Source organism: Empidonax traillii, unplaced genomic scaffold (genome assembly GCF_003031625.1).
Source record: "Empidonax traillii isolate 1590-97213 ecotype Southwest subspecies unplaced genomic scaffold, ASM303162v1 scaffold421:size509273, whole genome shotgun sequence".
NCBI lineage: Eukaryota > Metazoa > Chordata > Aves > Passeriformes > Tyrannidae > Empidonax > Empidonax traillii.
The window spans coordinates 463,760-483,731 of record NW_020955614.1 but is presented as its reverse complement, the minus strand read 5'-3'; the positions used below and the strand labels follow the sequence as shown (position 1 = coordinate 483,731).

Below are 19,972 nucleotides of genomic sequence, written 5' to 3'. Positions count from 1 at the left end.
CAGGTCGAAACTTACGTACACACGCACAAAACGCGTAAATGTGTAAAAACATAGAAGCATCTTAAATATATAACATAACGCAAAGCATCTATGAGGGGCGATACATGAAGACAGCGCATATTTAGTTTAAAACGCGTGCGTGTGTTTGTTCCCGGCGGAAGGGGAGTGGGGGAAGAATGGTAGGTAGCCGGTCTGCCGGCAAGCGCAGGACGTCGCTCCAGAGCCATCACAAACTCGCACACTCACAGGCCCGGCCGCTCCGGGACTCCCCCGGGGCGAAGACGGGGACAGGCTGTTGCTGGAGGCGGCGGCCGCGCCCCGCTGGACTGGGCTGAGCTGGGCTGGGCTGGGCTGGGCTGGGCTGGGTTGAGCTGAACTGGGCTGGGTTGAGCTGGGCGGCCACGCCGGACCCTTTCACCCCGGCGGGCAGGGGAAGGGAGGGGAAGAGCGGCGAGAGGACGGGGAAAGGGAGGGAAGGGGCGGAGCGGCTCCCGGGCCGTGCCTGGCACCTGTGCGGCGGGCGGGGCAGCCCCGGGCGGCGCTGGGCGCGGCGGGAGCGGCGGCAGCAGCGCAACAGGTTATCGGAGCCGAGCGCGATCCGAGCCCGGCGGTGCCCATGGCCGGCCGCGGCCCCGCCGCCGAGCAGGGCTACATCCGCACCGTGCTGGGCCAGCAGATCCTGGGGGAGCTGGACAGCTCCAGCCTGGCGCTGCCCTCTGAGGACCGGCTCAAGCTCTCGGGCGACCGCGCCGGGGAGGAGAAGGCGCTGCGGATCCACCGGCAGGTCCAGCAGACACTGGCCAGGAAGAACCGGGGCTCGCTGTACAATGGTGAGTGCCCGCCCCGGCCCCTCGGGGCTCTCCGGTGGGAGCGGCGGCGGGAGCACGGGAAGGGGTCCCGGGAGGCCGGGGTGGGACCCGCGGGCGGCCGCAGCTGCTTCCCGGCCCCGGGAGGTGCGGGCTGCTCGGGACAGCCGGTGTCGGTCACACGCCGTGACCGGATTTGGCAGAAAAAAAAAAAAAAGCGAATCTGTCGCTTCTTCCCGTTGTCTTTGTACACCTCAGTGAGTGAGAAGTTTCTCCCTCCCAAACTCTTGTCGTAACTCGGTGCGTGGTGGGGCCGCTCTCGGCACTCCGCTGCCCGGGAGGGGGAGGAATTGAGGCGAAATTCTCCTAATCCAGCGACCGCTTAATGTGCTTATTTTAATGCTTTTATCCTTACCCACTGGTCCTGTTTGCTAAATAAAACGGGAAGAAATATAGGAAATGTTTTGCCTTGTTTAACGTGAAATTAAAACAAACAAAACTAAAAGAAAGTTTGGAAGAGTAGCTCTGAGAAAGGCATGAATGGGAAACACAGAACGATAATGCTGTCAGGCATTATTTACCCAGTTCTTTAACATGCATGATACAAATTGACGTCAGTCACTCTGTGCTTCTAAGATCTTGTAGGCAGAAGGCCAGACCCAATCAATACAGTCTGCAGTCACACCTTGTGCCCCAGCCAGGGCTCGATCACAGCATCAGGCAGCCACAGGGTGACTCTCAGGTGCTGAGGGTTAAAGGCAAACTGCCCGAGGGGCCTAGTCTTAACTATTAATGAAAACTTTATATACCATGAAACTTTAATCATATTTTTAAAATATGAAGATATGACTGACTTACAGGCTACATACCCTGTTTTTCAGTTGTCCTCAACTTTAATTTACTAAAAGCTGTGAGATGAAGGTCTTTATACTTCTCTCATCCATACCTGTCAGGCAGAGGAATGTTTTCTTGTTCTTTGTCTGGCCTCTATCTAAAAAACACCTCATGGGAAAAAATGCACACAGTGCAGACATGGATGTATTCTGCTCATAAAAATCAGATATACAAATCACACAAACAGGTACACACAGCTGTGCAATGTGCAGATACACATGCAAGTCCTTAACGTGGCTACTGCCATTTAAATGTGTTTTACAAACACTTTTAGAGTAACTTAATTTCTTTTTCTACGAACAGAGAGCCTGCAAAAAGCTTTTTAAGCACTAGTTTATAAATGATAGGATGTCATGAACCTGAGCTTATGTCTCTAAACCATGCATAAAACTATGAAGACAGAGTTCCCATCCTCCTAAGTCATCTTGGCTTCTCTGGAATACATTAACAGACCTGATGTATTTGGGGATAGTTATCCTGCTTTGTTTTTCTAAAGGTCAAGTATTTGAACCCCTTGCATTTCTGAGACACCAAAACTTCTAAACTTCAGGATCAGGAGTGGCAAATGCCATGTCTGTAACGTGTTTTGTTCATGCATAAAATGAACTTCTTATCTTTCAAATGTATTCTTGTGCCCAACTCACTGTATACTTTTTAGTCCTACTGCAAAACTCAGAAAAAGTAAATGAAACTGAAATGCATTCCATTAAATATACATATATATCTAACGTATGGACATCTATGTATATTTTAAATATATGTGAATCAAATGCTTCTCTTGAATTTAATGTGTTTACTTTCCTGAAAAATATACATATATGTGCATATGTGTCCCAATGTGCTTTCTGTATAGACTTGCTCAAAAATCGGCTATGCTTTGAGAAACATTTCAATTTTTACATGTAGGGTACTTTAAAAAAAATTTAAAAAATATGCCCTCTTTTACATGCAAAAGCATCACTTTCTCTGAATTGTAACCTTTTTCTGACTACATTCACCAAGGGCCCCGTATTGTTTGCACTTTCAGGGAAGACTTACAAAGGGTTGGAGGGAGCAGGAGCAGGCCCTTGTGATATAACTGTCCTATCTGCAGGAGTATTTCAGACTCAGTTCAGCAAGGTACTTAGTGCATACCTAACCACAGTATTCACATACATGCCTAAAATTAGCCAAGCACATAACCACTGGGTATGAAAAATCAGTGATAGAAAAGGTCTTGCCCAGGATCATCTGTGCACACCCATTTTCTACTGAGTGCACTGGAAACTTTGAAGCCACAAGAAGTAGTTTGTCAGGCAGCATAATTTCTCCTTAGAAATTCAAATTATAGGTGTCTGATTAGCCTTCAGCTTCACCTGTAAATGGACAAACAACTTTTTGCCTCCTACCCTCATATTGTTTGCTGTTTCATGCCCTTTTCCCCATTTTGGAGAGTGTATTTCTTTTTTATAATGGAAATTCAGTCATCCTTGAATCTGAGGATTCTACCTGCTGCAAAAAGACTGAAGTTACGTATGACCTCAGCTCTTTTCAAGATGTTGTCAAACAACTTTTCAAGCAGTTTAACAACAGCTGCAACTTTTCTAATTCATCCATTGCAAAACCTTTATAAATTAAAGATTATACTGCCCTTAGAAGTTTTGAATAACTAAAGCAGTCATATCAAATTTCTGGATGCTATTTAAAGATGGAAATATTTAAGGTAGTTCTGCCTTATCAAAGAAAAATGGCATTCAGAATCATATACTTTAATGACTGGTGATTTTCAGCTTGCCTATGATGCAGCAATTGATTATTTTATGTACATTTTAGGAATCTATTAAGCTTTATTCTGTTTATGAGTCCACTTGCCTCTGATATGTATCGTACAAAATCAAATGTCCTGATGTGATTCTTTCCCTAACACAGTTTTATAAACACTGTGTTTATTTAAAAAAAAAAAAAATCAAACCAGAATTCAAATTTAGGAGATTTCCCAATAAAAAACATCTTTTAACAAGACTGTTAAAATCAGACCCTTATTTATTCCTCACATTTCTCAATTTTTAAAATTCTGAGTAGTATTTTCTTCTTGAACCTCCTTTTAGGGGACTGGGGCACTTTTTTGTCCTTAGGCTTCTATTTTGCAGAATTCTGACAGTGATAACAGCTTTGTAGTAAATTTCTGTTTATATATTTTAGGGATAATGAAGTAGAAAAAAAATTCCTCATTGATGACTTTCAATTGTTGTTGGTTTTATTAAATTCCTCGCCTCTGCTTCCTGAGCCAGAAGAAATCTTTTTCTTAAATTTGAGCACTTGTGTAAATGTACTGACCAGCACAAAACATTAGAAAAACTCCTCTGGGACCAGTTATGTGCTGGCACAGTGATGAAGGAGCACGATCAAAAAAGAGGGCTCTTTGATCTCTAGATGGAGTGATTCAGTAACTTTTTTCATGTGCCATTCTTAAATGTCACTATCTTAGTCCATCGTGAGGGCTGAAGTATAAGAAAGGATTAAAGGATGACAGTCCAGGAGCACTGAGGAGTCTCTGTTGGGGATATGATCATCACCCACCTGCCCTGAGCAGGAGTGGACAATGAAAACTCAACAGGTGGGCCCTCAGGGTGCGTGAAAGTATCACAGTCCTTAATAGGCTTGTGTGTACAGGGTACAGCTACACTGATGACTGCACTGGGAGGTTTGAGGCCAAAATTTGACTTTGATGATGACAATTCAAACACAAAAGCGCTGAAAAAGACCCACAACTGAGAGTTACCACTGTACGTGATTTAAGGGGAATTTGATACGCCCAGCTTCTTAATGGAGGATAATTGTCTTGTTCGTATGTCATATATCTTAGAGATGCCTCTTGTCATAGTTGTTTTTGAAAGCAGAGCAAACAGCAGGTTGATCTGTCAGCAGCCATAGGCAGTGATGGCTGGGGAGAAATTTCCAAGGCTTTTGGAGCTGTTGGGCTTGTCACATCCAGGGGGACAAAGGGGCCTCGAGAAGAGCCTCTGTGAAGACACGTGGGATTTTTGTTCAGTCATCTGTACAGTCTCCCTTCTGATAGTGTCATTATTTTTTCCAGTCTTAAAATTTTGTCATGACTTGCAATATCAGGTGATTTTTGTACAGCTTTTATTTTGGCTGTGGAGAAGAGCAAAAGGGTTCAGGTTTCCTCCTCCACTGACCACATCCAAAGTGTTCCTGGACTGTTTCAGTTCATATTGACAGGGGAGAGGGGAGACTGTGATAAATGGTTCCACTCAGTTGCCCACACATGGGTGTCTGGTGTTGTCTGAGATGCCTGAGTTTTCTAAACTATCCTTATGGGTTGACAGACATGATGCAGGGCCTGTAGGAAACCCATTTTTTTCTTGACTGGCTGCTGGAAATCAAGTGTGATATCCTATGGCCTCTCAAATAGTGTTTGTCCCCTATGGATGAGTATGGTGTGCATATTTTCTGGAGAGAGTTTTTGTAAGACTTTAAAACACTGAGTATCACGGCTAGAAAATATTAATCCTAACAGTATATGAGACTGTAATATAAATGGGTTTTTTTAAAAAAATATGTCATGGCTTTTTTAGGGGAAAAAACACAAACAAACAAACAAAAAAACCCAGTGCACTGAGTATGTAAGGAAAGCTTAATGATTTCTGAATATATATAATACTGAACAACTCTGTAAGGTGGGAAAGGCAAGCAGGTTTTTGTAGTATGGTGAAAATAATCTGAAGGAAGCCCTGCTGATAGAGGCAAGTTTTGATCAGGTCATTATTCTGCACCTCAGGGAAAGACACAGCATTTCTATTACCACTTTTTCCTTTAACACACTGACTTGTGGCACAGGTAAAGAGCGCACAGTAAAAACACGTGCATTATATGTCTGCCTAATAAATCTGCAGGTAAAATAATTCTGGCAAAATAATTTCCCAGTGTTGTAAGAGCAAGCGAGAGATAACTGCAAATGCAAAGTGAAATTCCATAAATTGATATATACTGTGTTTGTCTCTGAAGGAGAAAAATTTTTACTGATGGATAGTTTCACAGGGAGACTGAAGGTTAGAAAAGAGGACTAGTTGAAAATAACTGCATGTTACAATTTCTGTTTGACTGCATTTTGCTTTTGCAAAGAGGGTACTGTTAGATATGCAGTTTATCCTCAACTAGTTCATGAATGGCCTTGTTATTTTTATCTTCTCTTTTTTGTATTTTTTTGTAAAGACAAGTTTCGAGTTACCTGAAATATACAAAAATTACTTGTTCAAAGGGTCATTATGCCCTAACTAGATAAATAACTGAGAGTACTTTCTCACTAAGTGTAGTAAACAGGACAAAAAATACAAACTGTAAAGAAACAGAAATTTATTTTAAGCTGTATTTATTGTATGGAAGTACTTTGTTGTGCAGCAATGAAGAAAGTGAATCTTAAAAAAAGCAGGCACAGGGGACAGGCTAAGATAGACACCTTACTGGACACTTGAAATAGTACATTGTGTCTCATATGACACAAATGAGAGATTTGTGTCATATAGAAATATAGAAATATATAGATGTTGGATGTTGTTCAGCCAGAATTTTCTGCAGTAAAAGAGAATAGTTCCCTCTTACTGGCTTCTCATGTACTTGGATAACCCTTGGGCTATGGTAACCTTGTAATGTCACGAAGGAATTATTACAATCCAAATCATGAGTTTGACCAAGCTTCATCATTCCACTCTCATGACGCAAAGTTACTGTGAATGTGTCTTAACAAATCACCTAATACGTGTTTAAATCTGCCTCGTGTGGCCAAAATGAAAAAATCGGAAAGTATGATTAAATAGGCAAAGTAACTGCAAAGTATGGTTGAATTAGGCCTCAAATTATTGCAGTCTGCCATTATATTGTATTGTATTATACTATATTATAGGATACACAAATTTGGACTTGCCCAGGTAGCTACATGCTAGGGAGAATTATTCTTAAATTATTCTGGTTACCCGAGTTTATTTTCATCCTTTTTGAGTCCTTGACTAACTGCAGACACTAAGGATAAATATACAGATGTGCTGAGCTTCCTAGGGTTGTGCACCTAAAGAAGCCCAGAATATAACTGCACACACTGGAGGAATCAGCTCTGGAACACGTACACCAGGTGCTTTCAAACACCCCAACAGCTACTCACTGGTATGTCTTTGGCATCTGAATTCCCACGGACATAGGTCTCCTGCTATTTTTAGAAGCAGAGACTTCAGCTGTTTGGCCAAGTTAACGATTCATTCCTTGGATTTCTTTTCTGTAGTACCTCTGGTAATATCTGCTACTTTGAAAATTGATGGCAAATTAACTTCTTTAGTGACCACTGCTGTCTCTTCAGCCTAAACTTCTGCAGCACACACTGGCCCCATTTATGACTGATTTGAGGTATATCTTGCTTTTGACTTCTGTTTCACCTCTTTAAACCCGTGTCAATTATATTCCTACATGCAGATTCTCATAGTAGCACAGAAATCTCATGGATAATTGTATCAGCAGTATCTGTTGCTTTAAGAGTTTTCACTAATAGGAGCGCTTGTTCTTTGAAAATACATTGTATTGGTGAAAAAAAAAACAGCCTGAAGTTTTTGGTTGGTTTGTTTGCAGTTTTAATGAAAGAAATAATCACAATGTGCTGCTCTATTTTAAAAGCTGAGTCATGGAAGAAAAGGATCAGAGCAGATTCACTGTGAATCTTCTACATTATTTGTAGGCTTAGTGAACCTTTCAGGTGCAGATTTGAGGCATCAGTGAACAACCCAGCTTTATGGCATCATATGCCAGTTGCCTCCATAAGCCATAGAATTTGTTCGTGGAGTCTTTGTGCTCTTTGGATGAAGCACTGAGAAGATTATATAAAATATATAGGGAACTGAAAAAAAGGCTTGTATCCTCAGGAAGCTTTGCTTAGCCATGTTTTGAATGTGATATGCCAAATGCAAACATCTTTCCATTATTTCCCTGTTCAACATCCAGCTTATATATATTAATTGTAGTGCACACTGCTACATTTCCCTGGTACTGTATCTCCTCCTGTGGAACAATACTGTGTTTTGTTAAAATCTTACTAATATTAATCTTTGGTTACAGGCAGCTTGCACCGTGCATCCAGTGTACCAGAGCGTGTCTATAACATGGGGATTACTGAAAATGATTTTGCACCAAGAACTCCGTATAGTCTCTCATATTACCAGTCAAACCAGGTGAGGAAGATGATGAATGGAAATAAACATAATATCATGTGCATAGTTCATTCATTTTGTTACCAGAAATAATAGCATATAGATGATGTTATAAGGTTTGCTTGATTATTTGTTTTCTTTTTAAAACCTGATTTCTAGAAAATGAGGTTTTTACAACTGAAGTCTCTTAATGTTTTACCCCACTTCCAGTGACTTCAGAGCCTAGTGGCTGGATTAAACTCAGTTGTGCAGGCAGGCTATTTGCAACCCTGTTGGTTTTGTGAGAATTGGCATCAGGGTAAAAAATGAAAAATCATATTAACACTCCACTAAGGCAAAGGCTGTGACAAGTTTATCCCTCCCACCAGGCAGGAGGTCAATCAGCACATCCGTAACTCAGATCAGCTAGAGGCCCTGCTGCCCAGTTGAACATAATTAAGCATCCAAACCCAAAGGCAAACAGATTGCTTTAGTTTCACAAAGACAGGTAGAGTGTTCTTTATAGTTTAAAATATTGCTGTTGTAACCCCTTTTAGCATTACAAGAATTTCAGCAGTACAGTCCTTGCAATACAATGGTGTTTTTAAACCATCTAATCATAAGTTCTCGTGTTGTTTTGACCAGCTTTTCTTGGGTTCATGGCCTGAACGAACAGATAATTGGTTTTCTGCAGGGTTTGTGACACAGCTCATAACTGGTATGAACCTATTTGAGGGAGCAACCATGTGACTGGGAAATCAACACAGCTCAATAGCAACGCTGCTGCATGATCAACATTAGTCAACTGAAAGCAATTCAGCTTGAGAACAGAAATATTTATCTAATAAATAACTGTATTTGGAGAGGGCAGTTCTTTCTTAATTTTAGGTTACTAAGAATAGCTTATTGTCATCAAAAGAAATAGTCCAGCTTCTAAACAATCAGTGAAGCAGCCCTGGCTCTGTATGGGGAGAGTTAGAACTGTTTACTTAAACATATTTCTTTCTCTGTCCTACTCTCTGCTACTCTCACCTATTGTCCAGTCCATAATATTTTATGTGAATTAATTCCTTCTGAAAGAGAGCAACAAGAGGAAAACTGGAGGTGACATAGGAATCACAAGAAAATAATATAGCTTTCTTGGTGGGGGAAACAGGGGTTTGAGGGGAAGAGAGAGACTATTTGTCCTGTGTGAAAGCTGGGAGAAGGCACAAGGTCTAGTATTTCACAAAATCATTAAACTCCTTATCCCCAAACAAAAGATAAAGATATCCTTGCAAAACTTCTGTAGAATAAACAGATATAGCCAATGATCCTTGCCTCAACCCACCAGCTTCTGTAACCTTTACTCCTTTTGTGAATCAGTTATTATCCTCAGGATCTCTTCAACAGTGAAATTAGGGGATTTCAGTCTGGCAGCTATCTGCTGAGCACTGTTCCTTCAATTAATATTTTGTATAAACTCCTCAGTTTACCTTAAAAAAAATACCTTTAATATTGCAAAACTTTATTACAAGATGGAAATATATATGGGACTTTGATTTATGGCTGTATGCCCCTATGCTTACTGATTTTTAAAAAAACATGGTTCCTGTATTTCAAGGCCAGATAGTGTTCAAAGTTGATTTACTTCTGGAAGGTTTTGAATTGAGTATGGTGTCCAATAAAGACAAGGAAAAGGAGGAAAATTTGGAGAGGCCTCAAACGACACCTAAACAGTAAAAATCTTGAAGATACATCCTATAAAGAAAAGTTGGAGGACATGGATTTGTTGACTTTAGAAAAGAGAAAATTATAAAGCAAGATGATGTTCTGTTACAGTCTATGCCCATTAGGGACAAGAAAAGAAAAATCATCTAAAATTGCAACTGTAGACTTGGGGATATCATTGAAATGGTGAAATGGTCATTTTGATTTTCTTGGAATGTTATACAGTCTCCTCCATTTTTAAGAGGTTAAACAAACACGGAAAGGGCTATCTCTTTTTACTAGATCCTACCACAGAGTGAACAGAAGTGCTAAATAACCTTATATTAATGAGGTTAATATTAATGTGCTGGCACTTTAGTATAATATTTTCCATATCTGACTGATGAATTTTCTTCTGTATGTTGGACAACCTTGAATTTAGTTTTAGTAGCAGATGTTGGTGTTAATCCCCAAGGAGTTTCAAGCTGAAAAATGCCCCTTAATAATCAAACTGTTTAAACTGTTCACTGCCAGGAATAATTGACTTGTGGAACTATTTTGAGTTCTTGACTAAAGATTAGATGCCATAGACTGTACTTCTTCCTACCTTCTTGAGGCAGGTAAAAGAGGTGTTGCAGAATCCCATTTAATACACAGAGTGTATGTTGATGTTTGCATTTTGTTTTCTTGCTCTGAAAGCAGAGTGTAAAATTTTTATCTTTACTTATTTGTTAGACTTCTTTGCTATTAATTATAAGTGCTGTGATCTTACTGTGACTCCTGTTGTTTTGTGCACCCTTGAGCAGGTTGCCTCACCATCCTCTTATACAAATGGCTGGGGGACAAGGATAGCTTACAGGACAATGGAAGAGAGAGCTCAAAGGCAACCTCTGAAGAGACTCGAGGTTTCACCCCAACGAATTCCGGAAAGACTGGCATATGTGTCCAATGATTTTCACTATGATGGAGGGATTTCAACTGGATTCTCTATGAGGCATGGAGATATCGGGAGATCGAGTGGGACTGTCCCCCCGAGATACGCTCGGTCTGAGATTGTTGGTTACACTCTTCGTGAGTCGGTGAACAGGGGACGCTCTTTTAAGAGACACTCCCGCATGGGGGCTTTTAATGATGCTGCCCTGGATGGTGTCTACCCCAGCCCCACTGTACCTCTGTACCACCAAGCGGGCAACAGTCGCAGTATGACCAACCTTTTGGAGAAAGAAAACTACCTGACCTCGGGCAGCGCGATGGGACAAGTGAGATCACCAACTGCTTCCCAGCTGGCGTCTCAGAACAGGCAGTCTGTAAGGTCCAGCTTCTACCAAACCACTTTCAGAAACGCACAGACCAGGAGGGAAGTTTCCCATCCAGCTTCAATAGCCAGTGTCACTGCAGAAACAGATGGGAAGAGGATGCCATTGACAGCTGCTGTGGCCGCAGCTGGGAGAAATGGTTTCCTGCAGAGTGAGCAAGTCACCATCAATGGATCTCAGCTAGGGTAAGCACAATGCAGGACCTGCTTTGGTTCTGGGGTGTCACAGCTGAAAGGAACATGTTTGTTTAAAAAGAGAAAGTAAACTGACAGCTTATGGTTCAGCAGCCAACAGAGTGTATGTAATATCAGTGCAGGGGATGCAGGAAGATTTACTTTTAAAAATCCTCTTCCAGTGCAACAGAGGAAAAGGAGAAAAAAATGTGTATGTATGTACATACTACAGGATCCACAGCTCCAACTTAAGGTTTGGGATCCCCTTTTGCCAAAAGTTAACCAATTTTATAACACTATAGGTAGTCACTGAGTAATTTACAACCTGAGTCACAATACACAACGTAGTATTGGAAAATTTTGCCCTCATAAAAGACCAGATGATATCAGCACTGATCCTCACAAGAATAGGTCAGAAATCTACCAGTGAAGCAGCTTTTGGCACATTTACAGTTTCTGGTTAAAAATCCTTCATGGTTGCAAGGATACTTTTTAATATTAACTTCAATTAAAACATAAGCAGAAATTTCTCTTAGCTCTGTAGCACCATCCATCCCTAGAATAACACCCCAGAGCTTCTCACTACCATGAGATCCTACATGCTCTGAGGGCACTATCCTGATTTAAAGCCCTGTTAGATCCATGCCAGAAAGTCAAAAATCTGCCCCAGACTTCAGGAAAAATGCTTGAAGTACTGGAATTTTTTTTTCCCCCCAATATTACTTCCCCTGCCCCCCCTGAAATTCTCTTCTAGAGAAGATTTCAGAATGCCTAAAATCAGTTTCATTTTCAAAAAAGAAAGTGCATCAGTTCTGAAGTTCCACTCAGAGGTGAATATTTTTTAATTTTGGAATAATTCTAAATGTTTTCAGAGCTGTTAAGGTTCAACAGACAGAACAAACCACTTGGTATACAGGAGATGGTTACTTGTAGTGTCTATTCTGGTTTCTATTGTTGTTTCATAATCCAAATAAGATCCTAAAATTTCTTATTTAAGTTAATCATAGTGTAATTTACAACAGTGTTATTAAGAAATGGCTCTTTTCCCATAACTGTGTAGTGGTTAGGCTCATTTTTCTGAAGACTACCTTTCTTCTTTTTCTGAATTTGTTACTGTGAGTTTTGAGGCATCATCTGGTATCACTGATGAGGTATTTTCTGTTGTCAACTATGTGTTGTGCGTTATGATAAGATTTACAAATGTATATGTAGTATTGTGCCCACTTCTGGCCTGGATTGAAATTCTCACTACCGGGAAATGCAGGATTTAAGAGATCTGATATTAATGATGTGACTCCTAGGTATTCAGTCTTTACAGCAAGTAAGTCCAGAAAAAAAAAACAGCTCAGAGCTCACAACAGTTAAAGATTTGAGAGTAGTAATGTTGAAAATAGGTACCTGAGAGGACTTTATTTCTCAGTGAGACAATTTACAAGCAGGCATGTATCCCATTGATAATAATTTTCTTAACTTTTGGCACGTTCTAGGGTGCAATTCTGAGCAACAACCAGCAATTTTTGTCTTTAATTACATGTAGGAGCGATTTTGGTTTTTCTTTTGCAGGTGCAGACACTGGAGTCTGGTTGTCTGCCTGTACAAACATCAAGCAAAGTATTTTTCATATCTGGAGATGAAAAAATCTTTCTTCAGTCATTGTGCAAGTGGCTTGACTGAGACTGTGTTGAACTCAGCTGGGAGATTTGTGGTCTATTGGAAATGTTTTGACAGCATAATTCCTAAAGTGCCAGTTTTTAGGTTCAGCTTTTGCTGGAAATTAGAGAGGAAAACAACTGGAAGTGCTGTGAGAGCTTCTAGAGTTCCCTTTGCAGCTGTTTACAGATCTTGTTTATCTCAGTACTTCCATTTCATTTACTTCTACATATCTTGCTTAGACTTTCAAATATCCTAGAATCTACTTTAGTTTCATGGCTAAGTTTTTGGGGGAGTGAGGGGCTCTTTACCCAAAGTATTAAAAAGTCTCTGTAAAACCTAATAGCTTATATTAGTAAAGAGGCTGGTGGAAAGCATCATCTAAGTTAAAATTCTGCAAGAGATTTGCACCACTTTCACCATCTTTACACTATTCTTAAATTATAAGGAGGAAACTGTAGCTGTTTTAGCTCACTGAAGTCAGCATTTGTTACACATGTTTATATAATCATGTGTGTGATATCCATATACATTATTACTGTTGTCAACACCTATATTGCACATTTAATAAGTCCTCTTGTGAGTCTCACCGCTGAAAGGACTGGATGCAGAAGTCCTATTTGTAGTGCATTCTGGTTCAACCTCAATAGCTACCACACAGGTTGCTGTAGAATTAACTGTTTAAACCACACTAGACAACATTTTGCTGTGGAGTGTACACCTCTGTCAAGTCAGAGGTATTTCACTTAAGTCTATCATCCCACCTTAGTAAGATAGAGGGGAAAAAAAAGATAAGCTTGGCTTTGGAGTAAATTAATTTTCCTGAAATTTATACTTTTTTATGCAAATCACAATTTTGGTCTTTCCAGGGTGAATTAAGAGAGTGTAAAATAGTTGTTCAAGGTTAAAGAGAAGTAGTGGACTAGCTGTATACAGCATTTGAAATTTATATAAAAGCATTTTCAAACTTTCTGTGAAAGAATTCGCTCATGCTATGAAAGCAAAGTAGAAAAAAATCAGAGTATAGAGATGTTATCTCTGTATCCTCTGGTAAAGTGAATCGGTTAAAAACACTGTTATGATGAAAAGCTTAGGAAAGAGATTCAACCTGAAGCTGTCTGAGAAACAGCTGCTTACAGAATTTGACCTCTAAATGTGCAGAGAGCTGTCACAAAATTATTATGTATGTATCTATCTCAAAAATATTATACTCTGGCACTTAAGGTGAAGTCAGAACTTGTCAAATCATTGTTCTGTTTAACAACCATTTCCTGACTGACTGTTCGGTGTCATGACACGGTGCCAGTCAGCCAACTGCTATTAAGTTTGCCTGTAAATGTTGTGAGGGTGAGATAGAATCACTGCATCAAATTCTATTTTGACAAGAATTAGGGTGCTGCAACTTTATGAATACCATTGAGGGTCAAAGATTGTATTGCATCCTTTATTGCTGCCAGATAAAACATCAGGGAATGTTATTTTTATCCAATGAAGAGCAAGCCTAGTATGGCAGTGCGCAACAGGAGAGAAATATTTTTGCCTACTGCATGAAGGAGTATCAGCCATGAAGGGATAACTCTGGTGAACAGTGAGCTGCTGTCAGTCTCAGTGCAGATCTACACCCTCAGCACTTAGAAACACGCTGGCCCTGTGTTCATCTCAGCCTGGCAGGCACTGCTGATGGACCATAACTACTCTGGGACACCCTTGGCATCCTGAGGTTGAGTTTCCACATGGATTCTTTGGTATCCCATGAGGGATCAGCTCATGCAGCAATTTTAACCTTGAAAGGCACATGGTTCTAGTCCTTCTCAGCTGTTAGTCCGTGAAGTGACTCACAATTTAATACACTGTTGTTGTCTGCTGCCCACAGAAGGTGACTGCTTTTTGGCGAAGGGCTCCAGAATGACTGCAGTGACTAGCAGTCAGGTTGACATGCTCAGATGTGCACAGAGTGACAAAATTTTTGTTGATTTAAGAAATAGGACTAAAACCCAAGGTTGAAAAGCCTGCTTTTCTGTCCCACTATAGAAAGTAAGAAGGAGAAATATGATCTGGCTTTCTTACGTCACTCATTGTTTGAGATCTTTAAGTAGTTTTCTGATTGGTTCATCTGACTTACAAATTAGATTAATTTAGTAACTACTTTGTTTTAAATTTGGCCAGAATTTTAAACTCTGAAAATATGGAAGCTGTAAGCATTGCCAGGCACCAAAGTTCTGTCTAATTTCTCTTTGATTTAACCTCTCCACTGACATCCTCAACACACTGTCCCCTTCATTTCATCTTTCTCTGGCATGAGCATCCTCAGCACCTGTAGATACAGTGTATTTGCTCAAAACAGTAACTCAGAGGAGAGGAGAAGTCAAGAAATAACATATTTATACCAAACAGTAATGATTTATACCAAAAAGAAATGTAAAGGCACATGGAAACCTCAGAGTATGGGTGTATAATTTCATTTGCGACAGGTGGAGTGAATCAAAATTCTTCATTTCTTTGCTGTCCTTACAGCCATACTAATTGGTTTTTGCCTTGGCAAAACCAAGCAGCAGATGTTGATTTGCAGTGTAGCTGCAAGAAAAATTCCAGCAAAATCTGTTTTTGTCTCAGAGCTCACGAGTGCATCATAAATATTTTGGGAGAAAGAGCTGAATTTCAGTGCATTTATAGCAAGATTCCCTGTGGGAAATCTGCCTGATTTCTGCCTGGTTTGTCTACCTTGCTTCCCTGCAGCCCATTCTGGGCAAGCCTCCAGGCTCTTTCACTCCTGCAGGTCCAATATGGAGCCAGTTTCAGAGCTGAAGAATTGGGTGACACCTGGTGCAGTCCACAAACACACTCTTTAGGAATATCTTTTCAGTATCAAAACATTTGGTATTTCACTTTCTTGAACATTGTTTATTATTTAATATTTCTACTTAGTTAATTAAAAAAAAAAATCAATTTAAGTAAATTTATTTCCCAGGGACGTATTTTAACATAAATTCTAATTGTGTTAATATTTCTAACTTTGGCTTCATTTAGTGGGATGATTATTAAGTAAATCATTCTCATTCTGGTAGCTCTGAAGTAGGGAGTTACTGCCAATGACTGCTTGTTTCACTGGGGTTCACAGACTGCCCTCTCATCCCCAGCAGAGGATGTGGTACTACAAAACTGTTTGGTTTAAAAAAAATATAATACTCAGGTTCTTGTCCACTTCCCCTCCTCCTCCCCGCCCCCTCCTTTTTTTTTCTCTAGGTGGAACATACTTGAAACAAAAAGTAAATAAAAGTCTGGGGAGCATAACCACCTGTCCCATGGCTAATGCTCCTGAATGTGCCATGAATTGTTTTATGTTCTATTTAGTGAGGAAAAAAATGTGTCTGGTGACCTCTTTTTCCATTTTTTCATATGGTTGTCTAAAAGAATCATCATTTAAGCAAACATGCTGGAATTTGAAAGGAAAATAGCCACACTTATTTTTAATCCTACCGCAGTGAATATACGTACTCAGTTTAATGAGTGCTCTTTTTATTCTGAAAAAAAGGCTTTGCCGATCTGTTTCAATGCAGTCCTGCACATATGTAGTCTGGAAACTAAGAAATGGATGGAAGGCATGAAAACAAATGTAAAAAAGCAATCATCACATTACTGAGGAAAACATGAGGGTGTCTTCATGATCAGTACTAGTCACTCTACTTTGGTTATTGCCTTCTTTGGATCTTCATCCACTTCCTTCATCTTTCCTTCCACATCCTGTCCTTCATCCTGTGATGAAGGACATCCTGTTATGAAAGGATGGAAACTGATGGAAACACTGATAAAAACATCCACTAATGTTTCCATTTTGTTTTTATAATTTGAAGTATGACTTGTTTTCTCCAGAACTTCTCATTGTCGCCACACTTTTATTTATGATTTTCTCTTCCCCAGAATATCAGTATCTGTTAAAGCTTTTATGCTGCTTTCTGCTACTGGAAAGCAAAAAAAGTTTTAAGACAATCTTAAGTTACTTGAAAGATACAAAAATCCTGGTATTACAACAAAGATAGTTTTTCTGCAGTCTTGCTTCACCGTTTCCTCTGTCTACACTTTTAAGGAACCCTGAAGTGGAGATGACACTGGAGCGTGCGGTGAACATACTGAAAAGTGAAAACACACAGTCCACGCCTAGGATTCTTGCTGCAGTGACTTTCATACAGCATGAGTGCTTCCAGAAAGCAGATGCCAGAAGAAAAGTAAGTAATTATTTTTGCACCAGTTACAGTCAGGTAGAGAAAATAGCTTTCTGTACTTTATGGCACTGTGTCAGCATGACACACACACAAAAAAAAGGCACTCAAGAAACCTTATAGGATATTAATGTTAGATATTTTCCCTAAAATACACTGATGGTTTATGCTGAAGTTTCTTTTAAATCCATGGAATAGGACTGGATCTATGCTTGCAAAAATTTGGGCTTATCATTTTGTGATAGGAGACATAGAAATGTAGGGTAAAATTTGACTCAAACCATCTGTAATTACAGATGTTTAGGACCAACATCCAGATCATCCCACTGATTAGGATTCCACAAGCTGCTGTAGGCAGTCAAAGAGCTTTACTACATTTACTAGTTATTCCTGGTATAACTTTAAAAGCAGACTTGAAATCTCCCTTTTTCAAACTGATTTGATTAGTTTCTGCCCTGTCTTCGTGGTTTTTCATAAATGTTGAGGCTGCAAAGTGGAAAAAAAATCCAATTTGCTCTGTTTCAGGAAAAAAAAAATACTTCTTTCAGCCTTTATAAATAGAGTCTGAAATTTTTCTCATTATAATTGCTTCTGTCTCTCATTTTTGACTGGCACACTTACACAGAAATAACCAAATTTTTTAAGTCCCTTACAAGACACTTGTTAAATCTCTTAAAAGTTTTTTGAAAGCGCATATTAAAAATGTTCTCTTCTTCCTTTTCTTTAAGTTTCACTACTGGACACAAACATGTCTCTCAGTTCTGTATGTGAATGTGTAAGGTGATAGTTTATTTCAGCCACTGAAAAACAGTGTTACACCTGCTTTGGTTTGGAATATGCTTAGTATCATTCATAGGTAACCTCAGCCTTAACTCCATATTCATGTACATGCAGTCCAGTTCAGTGACAGCCAAACATCACTCAGTCCTTTTAACTTGCTTTCACGGTATGTCAAAGTCTATTTTGGAAGAAAACACCAGTACATGTAGCATCCTTAACTTCAGGCTGAGGACAGAGCTCCAGAATTTAATGTTTGAAGGTGGTTTATTATACAGACCTCTCTCAGTCAGCTTTCCAGGCAAACAAGTGCATGAGTAGAAGTGTTCTAATTGGAGCCTAAAGCCTTCTTCTGTTTTCCTGTCTATTCCACATATCCTAGCTGAGCTTTTTTGTTTGGTGCCTGTCAGACTTGTTCACATTGGCATTGTTTTCTGTCCCCTTTTTAGCCTTTCAGCCTTTGTCTTACATGCTTACAACCATGTTCCCTCATGGTTGATAGTTTGTGAGTCTAGTGGCTTTTCTTTTTCTTGTGGTGTTCTTACAGTATTTTGATGAATTCTGTCTACCAGTGAAAATTTAGGACTAATCAATAGCTTTAGTAAATTATCCTTTGCAAATTAGGTCAAGATAGCACCACTTCTTTTACAAGAGCTATAAATGCATTAAAATTACTAACAGAAAGTCTGCATAAATTTTTTAAAAAAACCCAACCAACTACAGTGTCAGTGTCGAAAGGGCTGATCTATAATAAAATAGGTTGATGTGCCTCTGTGCTCCATTTCCCTCAAGGTATATGTTTCTGTGTTTCATTTTGCTAGCATTGAGATGATTACAGAGGGAATCAGGTCAGCAGTGCAGTAGCAAGAAACTGTGCCTTTTGTACAGCTGAATCAGAGGAAAGGCTGGCAGGCTGTGTGGTTTGCTACAGGAAGGGCAAAAGGCTTTGTTACATTGCATTTCTTTGTGTTGCCAACACCTGCCAGTTGTGTTGAATTCTTTTTGTCATTAAACTCTGGACTGCTCAAAACAGTTGTATCAGATTTCTTAGTCTTTCACGTGCTGTTGATTATACACAAGGATAAGTTTGTCCACAAAACCATATGGCATTTTGAGATGCTGGAAGAAACCTTTCTCAATTGTACTTGAATGTAAGATACTTTTCATAGTAAACTCATTCTTAAATGAGCCAAGGCTTGCTTATGTCACATCACAGCTCATATGGGATTCCTCATTTCCCACAGCATATAGAACTTGGAAACTAATTTTTCCATACAGCTGCTGTACAATAAGATCTTCTAAAGTCTTCATTTGTGATCAAAACCTCATTTTCTAAAGAATTAGACATCGAAAAGTAGTCTTTGTTAAATGAGGGTGGTTCAGTAGATAGCTAGCTTACAATGTTTAAATTTACTGTTGTTTCTCAGTATGCCACAGATAAGAAGTACTAAGTATAATGTGTTCTTATTTGATACACTGTCACTTATTTGATAAATGCACAGTAGATAATAAAGAAAAAAATACTGTCTTTCCATCAGGCTTGCTGCTGAAAAGAAAAACCCCAGATTTGGCACTCAGGAACATTTTACATATAGAAACCTCAAAACAGTTTATAAATTGTATAAACGTTCAGAATTAAATCTCAAATACCCATTTCAGCAACATGGAAGCTAAAATACAGAGTGATTAAATGTCTTGTCAGAGAGTACAAATCTGCAGCAAAGCTGGAAGAGATTTAGTTTCATTCTCTTACATTATCAAAATGTGATACCTCCCTTTGTTAATTTTAACTATTCGTCATATGAAAGCCCAGAAGTTAGCAGTCATGTGCAAATCATTAAAGATTTGCGCCTAAAGTCTTTCAAATAGGAGCAAATGAAAGAAGTCCCTATGACTATTTAAATATTTGCTGGGGCAGGGGGAGAGTGAAGTTTGTTTTTTACTGCATCTAACTATTCTCTGCTCTATTTCCCTCACAGGTTTTCTCACTTGGTGGTATCCCCAGACTTTTACAGCTCCTCGAGGTTCAGAATGAGGACATTCAGCGGGCAGCGTGTGGTGCTCTGAGAAACTTGGTGTTTGAGGACAATGACAACAAACTGGAAGTGTCAGAGCAGAAAGGGATCCCACTCTTGCTCCACCTACTCCGACACACCAGGGATGTAGAGACTAAGAAGCAAATCACAGGTAGTGTTTTCTGTGCAGTCAGACGTGAAGTGCTTTAAGTAATGCACAAGCTTTCCGGGAGAGGTACAGGATTGTTTACTTAGGCCCATGTTT

At 39.7% G+C, this 19,972-nt stretch overlaps 1 protein-coding gene across 1 annotated transcript in view; it reads left to right on the top strand.

Moving 5' to 3' along the window:
* Window positions 1-586: 586 nt before the first annotated feature.
* PKP2 (plakophilin 2) overlaps window positions 587-19,972 on the top strand; it is a 40,373-nt gene continuing 20,987 nt past the window's right edge. Inside the window, exons 1-5 of the mRNA XM_027894226.1 lie at window positions 587-830; window positions 7,800-7,912; window positions 10,366-11,060; window positions 16,783-16,921; window positions 19,672-19,879. Coding sequence (XP_027750027.1) covers window positions 617-830; window positions 7,800-7,912; window positions 10,366-11,060; window positions 16,783-16,921; window positions 19,672-19,879 — 1,369 coding nt within the window. The 5' untranslated portion in view covers window positions 587-616. The remainder of the gene's footprint in view (window positions 831-7,799; window positions 7,913-10,365; window positions 11,061-16,782; window positions 16,922-19,671; window positions 19,880-19,972) is intronic.